Here is a 13195-nt window from a genome sequence, read left to right as displayed (position 1 = left end):
CTCTAACCTGAGCCCTAACCCAAGCCCTGCTCTGAGCGCGAACTCTAGCTCTAACCTGAGCTATAACCTAAGCCCTGCTCTGAGCGCTAACTCTAGCTTTAACCTGACCCTAACCCAAGCCCTGCTCTGAGCGCGAACTCTAGCTCTAACCTGAGCCCTAATCCAAGCCCTGCTCTGAGCGCGAACTCTAGCTCTAATCTGAGCCGTAACCCAAGCCCTGCTCTGAGCACGAACTCTAGCTCTAACCTGAGCCCTAACCCAAGCCCTGCTCTGAGCGCTAACTCTAGCTCTAACCTGAGCTATAACCAAAGCCCTGCTCTGAGTGCTAACTCTAGCTCTAAACTGAGCCCTAACCCAAGCCCTGCTCTAAGCGATAACTCTAGCTCTGACCTGACCTATAACCCAAGCCCTGCTCTGAGCGCTAACTCTAGCTCTAACCTGAGCTATAACCCAAGCCCTGCTCTGAGCGCGAACTCTAGCTCTAATCTGAGCCGTAACCCAAGCCCTGCTCTGAGCGCGAACTTTAGCTCAAAACTGAGCCCTAACCCAAGCCCTGCTCTGAGCGCTAACTCTAGCTCTAACCTGAGCTATAACCCAAGCCCTGCTCTGATAGCGAACTCTAGCTCTAACCTGAGCCCTAACCCAAGCCCTGCTCTGAGCGCCAACTCTAGCTCTAACCTGAGCTATAACCTAAGCCCTGCTCTGAGCGCTAACTCTAGCTCAAAACTGAGCCCTAACCCAAGCCCTGCTCTGAGCGCGAACTCTAGCTCTAATCAGAGCCGTAACCCAAGCCCTGCTCTGAGTGCTAACTCTAGCTCTAAAATGAGCCCTAACCCAAGCCCTGCTCTGAGCGATAACTCTAGCTCTGACCTGAGCTATAACCCAAGCCCTGCTCTGAGCGCTAACTCTAGCTCTAACCTGAGCTATAACCCAAGCCCTGCTCTGAGCGCGAACTCTAGCTCTAATCTGAGCCGTAACCCAAGCCCTGCTTTGAGTGCTAACTCTAGCTCAAAAGTGAGCCCTAACCCAAGCCCTGCTCTGAGCGCGAACTCTAGCTCTAATCTGAGCCCTAAACCAAGCCCTGCTCTGAGCGCCAACTCTAGCTCTAACCTGAGCTATAACCCAAGCCCTGCTCTGATCGCGAACTCTAGCTCTAACCTGAGCCCTAACCCAAGCCCTGCTCTGAGCGCCAACTCTAGCTCTAACCTGAGCTATAACCCAAGCCCTGCTCTGAGCGATAACTCTAGCTCTGACCTGAGCTATAACCCAAGCCCTGCTCTGAGCGCTAACTCTAGCTCTAACCTGAGCTATAACCCAAGCCCTGCTCTGAGCGCGAACTCTAGCTCTAATCTGAGCCGTAACCCAAGCCCTGCTCTGAGCGCGAACTTTAGCTCAAAACTGAGCCCTAACCCAAGCCCTACTCTGAGCGCGAACTCTAGCTCTAACCTGAGCTATAAGCTAAGCCCTGCTTTGAGTGCTAACTCTAGCTCAAAACTGAGCCCTAACCCAAGCCCTGCTCTGAGCGCGAACTCTAGCTCTAATCTGAGCCCTAAACCAAGCCCTGCTCTGAGCGCTAACTCTAGCTCTAACCTGAGCTATAACCCAAGCCCTGCTCTGATCTCGAACTCTAGCTCTAACCTGAGCCCTAACCCAAGCCCTGCTCTGAGCGCGAACTCTAGCTCTAACCTGAGCTATAACCTAAGCCCTGCTCTGAGCGCTAACTCTAGCTCAAAACTGAGCCCTAACCCAAGCCCTGCTCTGAGCGCGAACTCTAGCTCTAAGCTGAGCCCTAACCCAAGCCCTGCTCTGAGCGTGAACTCTAGCTCTAACCTGAGCTATAACCCAAGCCCTGCTCTGAGCACAAACTCTAGCTCTAACCTGAGCTATAACCCAAGCCCTGCTCTGAGCGCTAACTCTAGCTCTAACCTGAGCTATAACCCAAGCCCTGCTCTGAGCGCGAACTCTAGCTCTAATCTGAGCCGTAACCCAAGCCCTGCTTTGAGTGCTAACTCTAGCTCAAAACTGAGCCCTAACCCAAGCCCTGCTCTGAGCGCGAACTCTAGCTCTAATCTGAGCCCTAAACCAAGCCCTGCTCTGAGCGCTAACTCTAGCTCTAACCTGAGCTATAACCCAAGCCCTGCTCTGATCGCGAACTCTAGCTCTAACCTGAGCCCTAACCCAAGCCCTGCTCTGAGCGCGAACTCTAGCTCTAACCTGAGCTATAACCTAAGCCCTGCTCTGAGCACAAACTCTAGCTCTAACCTGAGCTATAACCCAAGCCCTGCTCTGAGCGCGAACTCAAGCTCTAACCTGAGCTATAACCCAAGCCCTGCTCTGAGCGCGAACTCTAGCTCTAACCTGAGCCCTAATCCAAGCGCTGCTCTGAGCGCGAACTCTAGCTCTAATCTGAGCCGTAACCCAAGCCCTGCTCTGAGCGCGAACTCTAGCTCTAACCTGAGCCCTAACCCAAGCCCTGCTCTGAGCGCTAACTCTAGCTCTAACCTGAGCCCTAACCCAAGCCCTGCTCTGAGCGCTAACTCTAGCTCTAACCTGAGCTATAACCCAAGCCCTGCTCTGAGCGCTAACTCTAGCTCTAACCTGAGCTATAACCCAAGCCCTGCTCTGAGCGCGAACTCTTGCTCTAATCTGAGCCATAACCCAAGCCCTGCTCTGAGGGCGAACTTTTGCTCGAAACTGAGCCCTAACCCAAGCACTGCTCTGAGCGCGAACTCTAGCTCTAACCTGAGCTATAAACCAAGCCCTGCTCTGAGCGCTAACTCTAGCTCTAACCTGAGCCCTAACCCAAGCCCTGCTCTGAGCGCGAACTCTAGCTCTAACCTGAGCTATAACCTAAGCCCTGCTCTGAGCGCTAACTCTAGCTTTAACCTGAGCCCTAACCCAAGCCCTGCTCTGAGCGCGAACTCTAGCTCTAACCTGAGCCCTAATCCAAGCCCTGCTCTGAGCGCTAACTCTAGCTCTAATCTGAGCCGTAACCCAAGCCCTGCTCTGAGCGCTAACTCTAGCTCTAACTTGAGCTATAACCCAAGCCCTGCTCTGAGCGCGAACTCTAGCTCTAATCTGAGCCGTAACCCAAGCCCTGCTCTGAGCACGAACTCTAGCTCTAACCTGAGCCCTAACCCAAGCCCTGCTCTGAGCGCTAACTCTAGCTCTAACCTGAGCTATAACCAAAGCCCTGCTCTGAGTGCTAACTCTAGCTCTAAACTGAGCCCTAACCCAAGCCCTGCTCTGAGCGCTAACTCTAGCTCTAACCTGAGCTATAACCCAAGCCCTGCTCTGAGCACGAACTCTAGCTCTAATCTGAGCCGTAACCCAAGCCCTGCTCTGAGCGCGAACTTTAGCTCAAAACTGAGCCCTAACCCAAGCCCTGCTCTGAGCGCGAACTCTAGCTCTAACCTGAGCTATAACCTAAGCCCTGCTATGAGCGCTAACTCTAGCTCAAAACTGAGCCCTAACCCAAGCCCTGCTCTGAGCGCGAACTCTAGCTCTAATCTGAGCCCTAAACCAAGCCCTGCTCTGAGCGCAAACTCTAGCTCTAACCTGAGCTATAACCCAAGCCCTGCTCTGATCGCGAACTCTAGCTCTAACCTGAGCCCTAACCCAAGCCCTGCTCTGAGCGCCAACTCTAGCTCTAACCTGAGCTATAACCTAAGCCCTGCTCTGAGCGCTAACTCTAGCTCAAAACAGAGCCCTAACCCAAGCCCTGCTCTGAGCGCGAACTCTAGCTCTAAGCTGAGCCCTAACCCAAGCCCTGCTCTGAGCGTGAACTCTTGCTCTAACCTGAGCTATAACCAAAGCCCTGCTCTGAGCGCGAACTCTAGCTCTAACCTGAGCCCTAACCCAAGCCCTGCTCTGAGTGCGAACTCTAGCTCTAACCTGAGCTATAACCAAAGCCCTGCTCTGAGCGCGAACTCTAGCTCTAACCTGAGCCCTAACCCAAGCCCTGCTCTGAGTGCGAACTCTAGCTCTAACCTGAGCGATAACCCAAGCCCTGCTCTGAGCGCTAACTCTAGCTCTAACCTGAGCCCTAACCCAAGCCCTGCTCTGAGCGCGAACTCTAGCTCTAACCTGAGCCCTAATCCAAGCCCTGCTCTGAGCGCGAACTCTAGCTCTAATCTGAGCCGTAACCCAAGCCCTGCTCTGAGCGCTAACTCTAGCTCTAACCTGAGCTATAACCCAAGCCCTGCTCTGAGGGCGAACTCTAGCTCTAATCTGAGCCCTAAACCAAGCCCTGCTCTGAGCGCTAACTCTAGCTCTAACCTGAGCTATAACCCAAGCCCTGCTCTGATCGCGAACTCTAGCTCTAACCTAAGCCCTAACCCAAGCCCTGCTCTGAGCGCTAACTCTAGCTCTAACCTGAGCTATAACCTAAGCCCTGCTCTGAGCGCTAACTCTAGCTCAAAACTGAGCCCTAACCCAAGCCCTGCTCTGAGCGCGAACTCTAGCTCTAAGCTGAGCCCTAACCCAAGCCCTGCTCTGAGCGTGAACTCTTGCTCTAACCCGAGCTATAACCCAAGCCCTGCTCTGAGCACGAACTCTAACCTGAGCTATAACCTAAGCCCTGCTCTGAGCACAAACTCTAGCTCTAACCTGAGCTATAACCCAAGCCCTGCTCTGAGCGCGAACTCAAGCTCTAACCTGAGCTATAACCTAAGCCCTGCTCTGAGCGCTAACTCTAGTTCTAACCTGAGCCCTTACCCAAGCCCTGCTCTGAGCGCGAACTCTAGCTCTAACCTGAGCCCTAATCCAAGCCCTGCTCTGAGCGCGAACTCTAGCTCTAATCTGAGCCGTAACCCAAGCCCTGCTCTGAGCGCTAACTCTAGCTCTAACCTGAGCTATAACCCAAGCCCTGCTCTGAGCGCGAACTCTAGCTCTAACCTGAGCCCTAACCCAAGCCCTGCTCTGAGCGCGAACTCTAGCTCTAATCTGAGCCGTAACCCAAGCCCTACTCTGAGCACGAACTCTAGCTCTAACCTGAGCCCTAACCCAAGCCCTGCTCTGAGCGCTAACTCTAGCTCTAACCTGAGCTATAACCAAAGCCCTGCTCTGAGTGCTAACTCTGGCTCTAAACAGAGCCCTAACCCAAGCCCTGCTCTGAGCGCGAACTCTAGCTCTAATCTGAGCCGTAACCCAAGCCCTGCGCGCGAACTTTAGCTCAAAACTGAGCCCTAACCCAAGCCCTGCTCTGAGCGCGAACTCTAGCTCTAACCTGAGCTATAACCTAAGACCTGCTTTGAGCGCTAACTCTAGCTCAAAACTGAGCCCTAACCCAAGCCCTGCTCTGAGCGCGAACTCTAGCTCTAATCTGAGCCCTAAACCAAGCCCTGCTCTGAGCGCTAACTCTAGCTCTAACCTGAGCTCTAACCCAAGCCCTGCTCTGATCGCGAACTCTAGCTCTAACCTGAGCCCTAACCCAAGCCCTGCTCTGAGCGCCAACTCTAGCTCTAACCTGAGCTATAACCTAAGCCCTGCTCTGAGCGCTAACTCTAGCTCAAAACTGAGCCCTAACCCAAGCCCTGCTCTGAGCGCGAACTCTAGCTCTAAGCTGAGCCCTAACCCAAGCCCTGCTCTGAGCGTGAACTCTTGCTCTAACCTGAGCTATAACCAAAGCCCTGCTCTGAGCGCGAACTCCAGCTCTAACCTGAGCCCTAACCCAAGCCCTGCTCTGAGTGCGAACTCTAGCTCTAACCTGAGCTATAACCCAAGCCATGCTCTGAGCACAAACTCAAGCTCTAACCTGAGCTATAACCTAAGCCCTGCTCTGAGCGCTAACTCTAGCTCTAACCTGAGCCCTAACCCAAGCCCTGCTCTGAGCGCGAACTCTAGCTCTAACCTGAGCCCTAATCCAAGCCCTGCTCTGAGCGCGAACTCTAGCTCTAATCTGAGCCGTAACCCAAGCCCTGCTCTGAGCGCTAACTCTAGCTCTAACCTGAGCTATAACCCAAGCCCTGCTCTGAGCGCGAACTCTAGCTCTAATCTGAGCCCTAAACCAAGCCCTGCTCTGAGCGCTAACTCTAGCTCTAACCTGAGCTATAACCCAAGCCCTGCTCTGATCGCGAACTCTAGCTCAAAACTGAGCCCTAACCCAAGCCCTGCTCTGAGCGCGAACTCTAGCTCTAAGCTGAGCCCTAACCCAAGCCCTGCTCTGAGCGTGAACTCTTGCTCTAACCTGAGCTATAACCCAAGCCCTGCTCTGAGCGCGAACTCTAACTCTAACCTGAGCTATAACCTAAGCCCTGCTCTGAGCACAAACTCTAGCTCTAACCTGAGCTATAACCCAAGCCCTGCTCTGAGCGCGAACTCAAGCTCTAACCTGAGCTATAACCTAAGCCCTGCTCTGAGCGCTAACTCAAGCTCTAACCTGAGCCCTAACCCAAGCCCTGCTCTGAGCGCGAACTCTAGCTCTAACCTGAGCCCTAATCCAAGCCCTGCTCTGAGCGCGAACTCTAGCTCTAATCTGAGCCGTAACCCAAGCCCTGCTCTGAGCGCTAACTCTAGCTCTAACCTGAGCTATAACCAAGCCCTGCTCTGAGCGCGATCTCTAGCTCTAACCTGAGCTACAACCTAAGTACTGCTCTGAACGCTAACTCTAGCTCAAAACTGAGCCCTAACCCAAGCCCTGCTCTGAGCACAAACTCTAGCTCTATTCTGAGCCGTAGCCCAAGCCCTGCTCTGAGCACGAACTCTAGCTCTAACCTGAGCCCTAACCCAAGCCCTGCTCTGAGCGCTAACTCTAGCTTTAACCTGAGCCCTAACTCAAGCCCTGCTCTGAGTGTGAACTCTAGCTCTAATCTGAGCCCTAACCCAAGCCCTGCTCTGAGCACGAACTCTAGCTCTAACCTGAGCTATAACCCAAGCCCTGCTCTGAGCGCTAACTCTAGCTCTAACCTGAGCTATAACCCAAGCCCTGCTCTGAGTGCGAACTCTAGCTCTAACCTGAGCTATAACCTAAGCCCTGCTCTGAGCGCTAACTCTAGCTCTAACCTGAGCCCTAACCCAAGCCCTGCTCTGAGCGCGAATTCTAGCTCTAACCTGAGCCGTCACCTAAGCCCTGCTCTGAGCGTGAACTCTAGCTCTAACCTGAGCCCTAAGCCAAGCCCTTCCCTGAGCGCTAACTCTAGCTCTAACCTGAGCCCTAACCCAAGCCCTGCTCTGAGCACGAACTCTAGATCTAACCTGAGCTATAACCCAAGCCCTGCTCTGAGCACGAACTCTAGATCTAACCTGAGCTATAACCCAAGCCCTGCTCTGAGCACGAACTCTAGATCTAACCTGAGCCCTAACCCAAGCCCTGCTTTGAGCACGAACTCTAGATCTAACCTGAGCTATAACCCAAGCCCTGCTCTGAGCGCTAACTCTAGCTCTAACCTGAGCCCTAACCCAAGCCCTGCTTTGAGCACAAACTCTAGCTCTAACCTGAGCTATAACCCAAGCCCTGCTCTGAGCACGAACTCTAGATCTAACCTGAGCTATAACCCAAGCCCTGCTCTGAGCACGAACTCTAGATCTAACCTGAGCTATAACCCAAGCCCTGCTCTGAGCACGAACTCTAGATCTAACCTGAGCTATAACCCAAGCCCTGCTCTGAGCGCTAACTCTAGCTCTAGCCTGAGCTATAACCAAAGCCCTGCTCTGAGTGCTAACTCTAGCTCTAACCTGAGCCCTAACCCAAGCCCTGCTCTGAGCGCTAACTCTAGCTCTAGCCTGAGCTATAACCAAAGCCCTGCTCTGAGTGCTAACTCTAGCTCTAAACTGAGCCCTAACCCAAGCCCTGCTCTGAGCGCGAACTCTAGCTCTAACCTGAGCTATAACCCAAGCCCTGCTCTGAGCACGAACTCTAGCTCTAACCTGAGCCCTAACCCAAGCCCTGCTCTGAGCGCGAACTCTAGCTCTAACCTGAGCCCTAACCCAAGCCCTGCTCTGAGCGTGAACTCTAGCTCTAACCTGAGCTATAACCCAAGCCCTGCTCTGAGACCTAACTCTATAACTCTAACCCTATCCTGAACAGTAACTAGGGCCTTACTTCTAGCCCTAACTTGAACCTGAGCCCTAACCAAAGCCCTGCTCTGAGCGTGAACTCTAGGTCTAACCTGAGCCCTAACCTAAGCTGTAACCTGAGCCCTAGTTAGAGTTGAAAAAAGTAAAAGTGTATTATATTAGTATTTATTTTTTGTTTACGGACACTTTTTTTTATACATTTGGGACAGCTTTTTTATTAGAGAGCTGTGGGGAGAACATAGTGCAGTGCACAGGATTCATTAGCTGCTTAGCTTCTGCCATGTTGGTTGCCGCCTATGCAGAGCGCAACAGCCAAACAAACTCATGTCAACCGCTGCAATCTGTACAGGAACCTGGTGGCAGTAGCCAAGATGACCGATCCATCACTGGCTGCTTTACTCACAAAACTCGTTGGAATCACTGCGCCAGTGCATCGCTCCGAGAAGAAGCAGCTCTGCTCGGCGGTATGTCATTATACTGTATCTGACTGTGGGACAGCTGGGTTACGACTCCTACAAGGTGGTCACCCAGCTTTCTCAAATCTTGAAATTCACAATTGACAATTATAGTTAGTGGTGAGCGTTTTATTTTAGCAGTGTCGTAGCTGTAGGGGTGCCCGTGTCTGAGAGCCTCACAGGACCACATGACTACTACACATGAGGCGGTGATCATGAGTGGATCCAGGTAAGCCATGTGATAATGTTGGGCCCCTGGTTCTGTTCCTGCATTGGGGCCCCAAGTGAAAAGTCTCATCATTGTTCCAGGATCATCTTCAGGATGAGCTGTAAAGAAAAAGGGAGCACGGCTGTGAATACGCTGCACGAAACAAAGTCAGCTCTGCTACATCAATGCGGCGGACTCACTTGGGTGAGGACGTAGTCTTCTTGGGATAGCTTCTCTATGACATCAAAGTGATCGGTCCCGTCCACAAGAACATAGGAGACGCCAAGGCCTGATTCCTTTAGGCTCTGATAGGGGAGAGGAAATGGTTAAGTCCGCTTCCCAAGATTAACAGAAAGCGACGATACAAGGCAATGAACTACAGCTGGAGTCTACAGTAGAATCCTATGGGCCCTAATGCAAAAGAACAGCGCCACCATTGTCCACAGGCGATGCCCGGTACTGCAGCTCCGCCTAAGTGAATACTGCCATACCTAATGCAGCACCATTTTTTTCGCCATTCATTGATACTGGTAATTTCAGGGCTCCAATTTCGTAACCATCCTCACCTGGAAATATTGCTGTGACTGCCTGTGGAACTCCGGAGAGTCGTGCTCCGCCACCGCAATGGCCACGCGACACCTCCCAGCATTCATCTGTCTGACATATTGCATGGGGCTGTTCTTTAGCGCCACCTCCCTGTGAAAACAAGCATCAGACAATCGCTTTCTGTCACGTTGCAATAGCGTCTGGCTAGCAGAAATGGCACTGCACCGGTCCATGGGATATGTCCAGATTTGCAGCTCATTTCTATTAACCCCTTCACTTCCTTTTTTTTTTTTTCATACATTTTTTCTCCTTTTCCCAGAGTCATGATTTTGTTATTTTTCTGTCTACATAACCGTATGAGAGTTTTTCTTTCTTGTTTTTTTTTGGCTGGAGGAGTTGTAGCTTTGAATGACACCATTTATTTTACCATATCGTGCCGGAAAACGGGAAAAAAAATTCCAAGTGTTGTAAAATGGTGAAAAAAAAAAATACATTTCCAACATAGTTTTTTTTATTTTTATTTTTTACATTGTTGATTGTGCAGGAAAAATAACCAGGTATCAATATTCTCCAAGTCAGTACCATTATGGCGACACCAAACTTGTATTAAGGTCTTGTGTATATTTTAATGGTTTAAAAAAAGTCGATTTTTAAAAAAAAAAAAAAAAAAAAAAAAAAAAAAATTGTAATTTTTTGAGGCCAGTAACGTATTTTACATTTTTTCGTTGATGGTACCATTTTAGGGTACATAAAATGTTTTTATTGCATTTTTTGGGGGGAGGTGAAAAATTACATTTTTTTTTTCTATTTAATGTACAGATTAAATAATTGTATGTTTCGACAGATTGGACTTTTATGGAGGTGGTGATGCCAAATATATAAACTTTTTTTATTTATGTTTGTACTAAGAAAACAGGTTGAATCTTTAATAGATTAAAACTTTTTTTTTAATGCTTTTAACTTTTTTTTATTTATTTATTTTTACCTTTAAGTCCCCTTAGGGGACTTGAACCTGAAGAAAGCTTAGTCTGTAGCATCAGCTTCATAGTGTGGGTCTTCAATAGGCCCCTGTCTTCCGTGGGAAGCCATTGTCACTCTGTGGTTGCATTGCAGGAACAGTTGCGCGTTGCGATTGCTGTATTTAAATGTTGCGGAGAATGACAGCGGCACTTAAATGGTTAAACAGAAGAAATCGGAGTCACCTCTCATCACCTCCCCAGAGCCCAAGCTGAGCCATTAGGCTGGCCATGGGTGACATTAAGTGACAGGGATTTTTCAGCCCTTTCTACTCTCAACAATAAGCCTCTCCCCCTTTGAAAGGGCTGATAACAGGGAGCAATAGACTGCATTTATCTGCATGTGGCACTTTAACAGCAGAGATATGGCGGTGTATTCCTGTTGCTGCCGTTCGATACCGGTGCTCTAAATATGGACAGTAACAGGAAGCCGTCAGTGAACCGCTGCTGCTAGTCCAGTGACCAGACTCCGGGTCACATAGGACGTCCGGCTCATCCCGCGGGGACGCGGCGGTCTAGGAGCAGAGTACAGGAACTCTGATGGTTTGTTACAATGTATCAGGATGGAAATAATTGTATCACATTGTAAGATAAAGAATAATAAAATAAAATCCATACACTGACAGCAAGCAGAGATCTTATGGAGAAGCAGAGACTCACAGCGACATCTTCAGAGCATCATTCACATAGGTGTCTATGATAGGAAGCAGGTCGTATACGCCACTCACCAGCAACGCGCCTGGTAATAGAAGGGGAAGCAAGATAGTCACAGCCGGGACGAGCATCAGACCCCGTACAGAGAACGTCCACCAATCTATACTTTATATATACACAGTGTATGTACACAGTGACTGCACCAGCAGAATAGTGAGTGCAGCTCTGGAGTATAATACAGGATGTAACTCAGGATCAGTACAGGATAAGTAATGTAATGTATGTACACAGTGACTGCACCAGCAGAATAGTGAGTGCAGCTCTGGAGTATAATACAGGATGTAACTCAGGATCAGTACAGGATAAGTAATGTAATGTATGTACACAGTGACTGCACCAGCAGAATAGTGAGTGCAGCTCTGGAGTATAATACAGGATGTAACTCAGGATCAGTACAGGATAAGTAATGTAATGTATGTACACAGTGACTACACCAGCAGAATAGTGAGTGCAGCTCTGGAGTATAATACAGGAGGTAACTCAGGATCAGTACAGGATAAGTAATGTAATATATGTACACAGTGACTGCACCAGCAGAATAGTGAGTGCAGCTCTGGAGTATAATACAGGATGGAACTCAGGATCAGTGCAGGATAAGTAATGTAATGTATGTACACAGTGACTGCACCAGCAGAATAGTGAGTGCAGCTCTGGATATAATACAGGATGTAACTCAGGATCAGTACAGGATAAGTAATGTAATGTATGTACACAGTGACTGCACCAGCAGAATAGTGAGTGCAGCTCTGGAGTATAATACAGGATGTAACTCAGGATCAGTACAGGATAAGTAATGTAATGTATGTACACAGTGACTGCACCAGCAGAATAGTGAGTGCAGCTCTGGGGTATAATACAGGATGTAACTCAGGATCAGTACAGGATAAGTAATGTAATGTATGTACACAGTGACTGCACCAGCAGAATAGTGAGTACAGCTCTGGAGTATAATACAGGATGTAACTCAGGATCAGTACAGGATAAGTAATGTAATGTATGTACACAGTGACTGCACCAGCAGAATAGTGAGTGCAGCTCTGGAGTATAATACAGGATGTAACTCAGGATCAGTACAGGATAAGTAATGTAATGTATGTACACAGTGACTGCACCAGCAGAATAGTGAGTGCAGCTCTGGGGTATAATACAGGAGGTAACTCAGGATCAGTACAGGATAAGTAATGTAATATATGTACACAGTGACTGCACCAGCAGAATAGTGAGTGCAGCTCTGGAGTATAATACAGGATGGAACTCAGGATCAGTGCAGGATAAGTAATGTAATGTATGTACACAGTGACTGCACCAGCAGAATAGTGAGTGCAGCTCTGGATATAATACAGGATGTAACTCAGGATCAGTACAGGATAAGTAATGTAATGTATGTACACAGTGACTGCACCAGCAGAATAGTGAGTGCAGCTCTGGAGTATAATACAGGATGTAACTCAGGATCAGTACAGGATAAGTAATGTAATGTATGTACACAGTGACTGCACCAGCAGAATAGTGAGTGCAGCTCTGGGGTATAATACAGGATGTAACTCAGGATCAGTACAGGATAAGTAATGTAATGTATGTACACAGTGACTGCACCAGCAGAATAGTGAGTGCAGCTCTGGAGTATAATACAGGATGTAACTCAGGATCAGTACAGGATAAGTAATGTAATGTATGTACACAGTGACTGCACCAGCAGAATAGTGAGTGCAGCTCTGGAGTATAATACAGGATGTAACTCAGGATCAGTACAGGATAAGTAATGTAATGTATGTACACAGTGACTGCACCAGCAGAATAGTGAGTGCAGCTCTGGGGTATAATACAGGATGTAACTCAGGATCAGTATAGGATAAGTAATGTAATGTATGTACACAGTGACTGCACCAGCAGAATAGTGAGTGCAGCTCTGGGGTATAATACAGGATGGAACTCAGGATCAGTGCAGGATAAGTAATGTAATGTATGTACACAGTGACTGCACCAGCAGAATAGTGAGTGCAGCTCTGGAGAATAATACAGGATGTAACTCAGGATCAGTACAGGATAAGTAATGCAATGTATGTACACAGTGACTGCACCAGCAGAATAGTGAGTTCAGCTCTGGAGTATAATACAGGATGTAACTCAGGAGCAGTACAGGATAAGTAATGTATGTACACAGTGACTCCACTAGCAGAATAGTGAGTGCAGCTCTGGAGTATAATACAGGATGTAACTCAGGATCAGTACAGGATAAG

The 13195-nt window shown here is 49.2% G+C and overlaps 1 protein-coding gene across 3 annotated transcripts in view; it reads right to left on the bottom strand.

The window, feature by feature from the left end:
• Positions 1-8585: 8585 nt before the first annotated feature.
• AFMID (arylformamidase) overlaps positions 8586-13195 on the bottom strand; it is a 37730-nt gene continuing 33120 nt past the window's right edge. For all 3 annotated transcript variants that reach the window (XM_073682516.1, XM_073682518.1, XM_073682517.1), the window contains 4 exons: positions 10902-10980; positions 9246-9375; positions 8880-8984; positions 8586-8798 (listed from right to left, as the gene is read on the bottom strand). In XM_073682516.1, coding sequence (XP_073538617.1) covers positions 8769-8798; positions 8880-8984; positions 9246-9375; positions 10902-10980 — 344 coding nt within the window. In that variant the 3' untranslated portion in view covers positions 8586-8768. The remainder of the gene's footprint in view (positions 8799-8879; positions 8985-9245; positions 9376-10901; positions 10981-13195) is intronic.

This window comes from Phyllobates terribilis, unplaced genomic scaffold (genome assembly GCF_046119375.1).
Source record: "Phyllobates terribilis strain yellow unplaced genomic scaffold, ASM4611937v1 Scaffold_5__5_contigs__length_657084704, whole genome shotgun sequence".
Taxonomy (NCBI): Eukaryota; Metazoa; Chordata; class Amphibia; order Anura; family Dendrobatidae; genus Phyllobates; species Phyllobates terribilis.
Note: the sequence above shows the minus strand (reverse complement) of the source record. Positions and strands in the feature narration are given on the sequence as shown.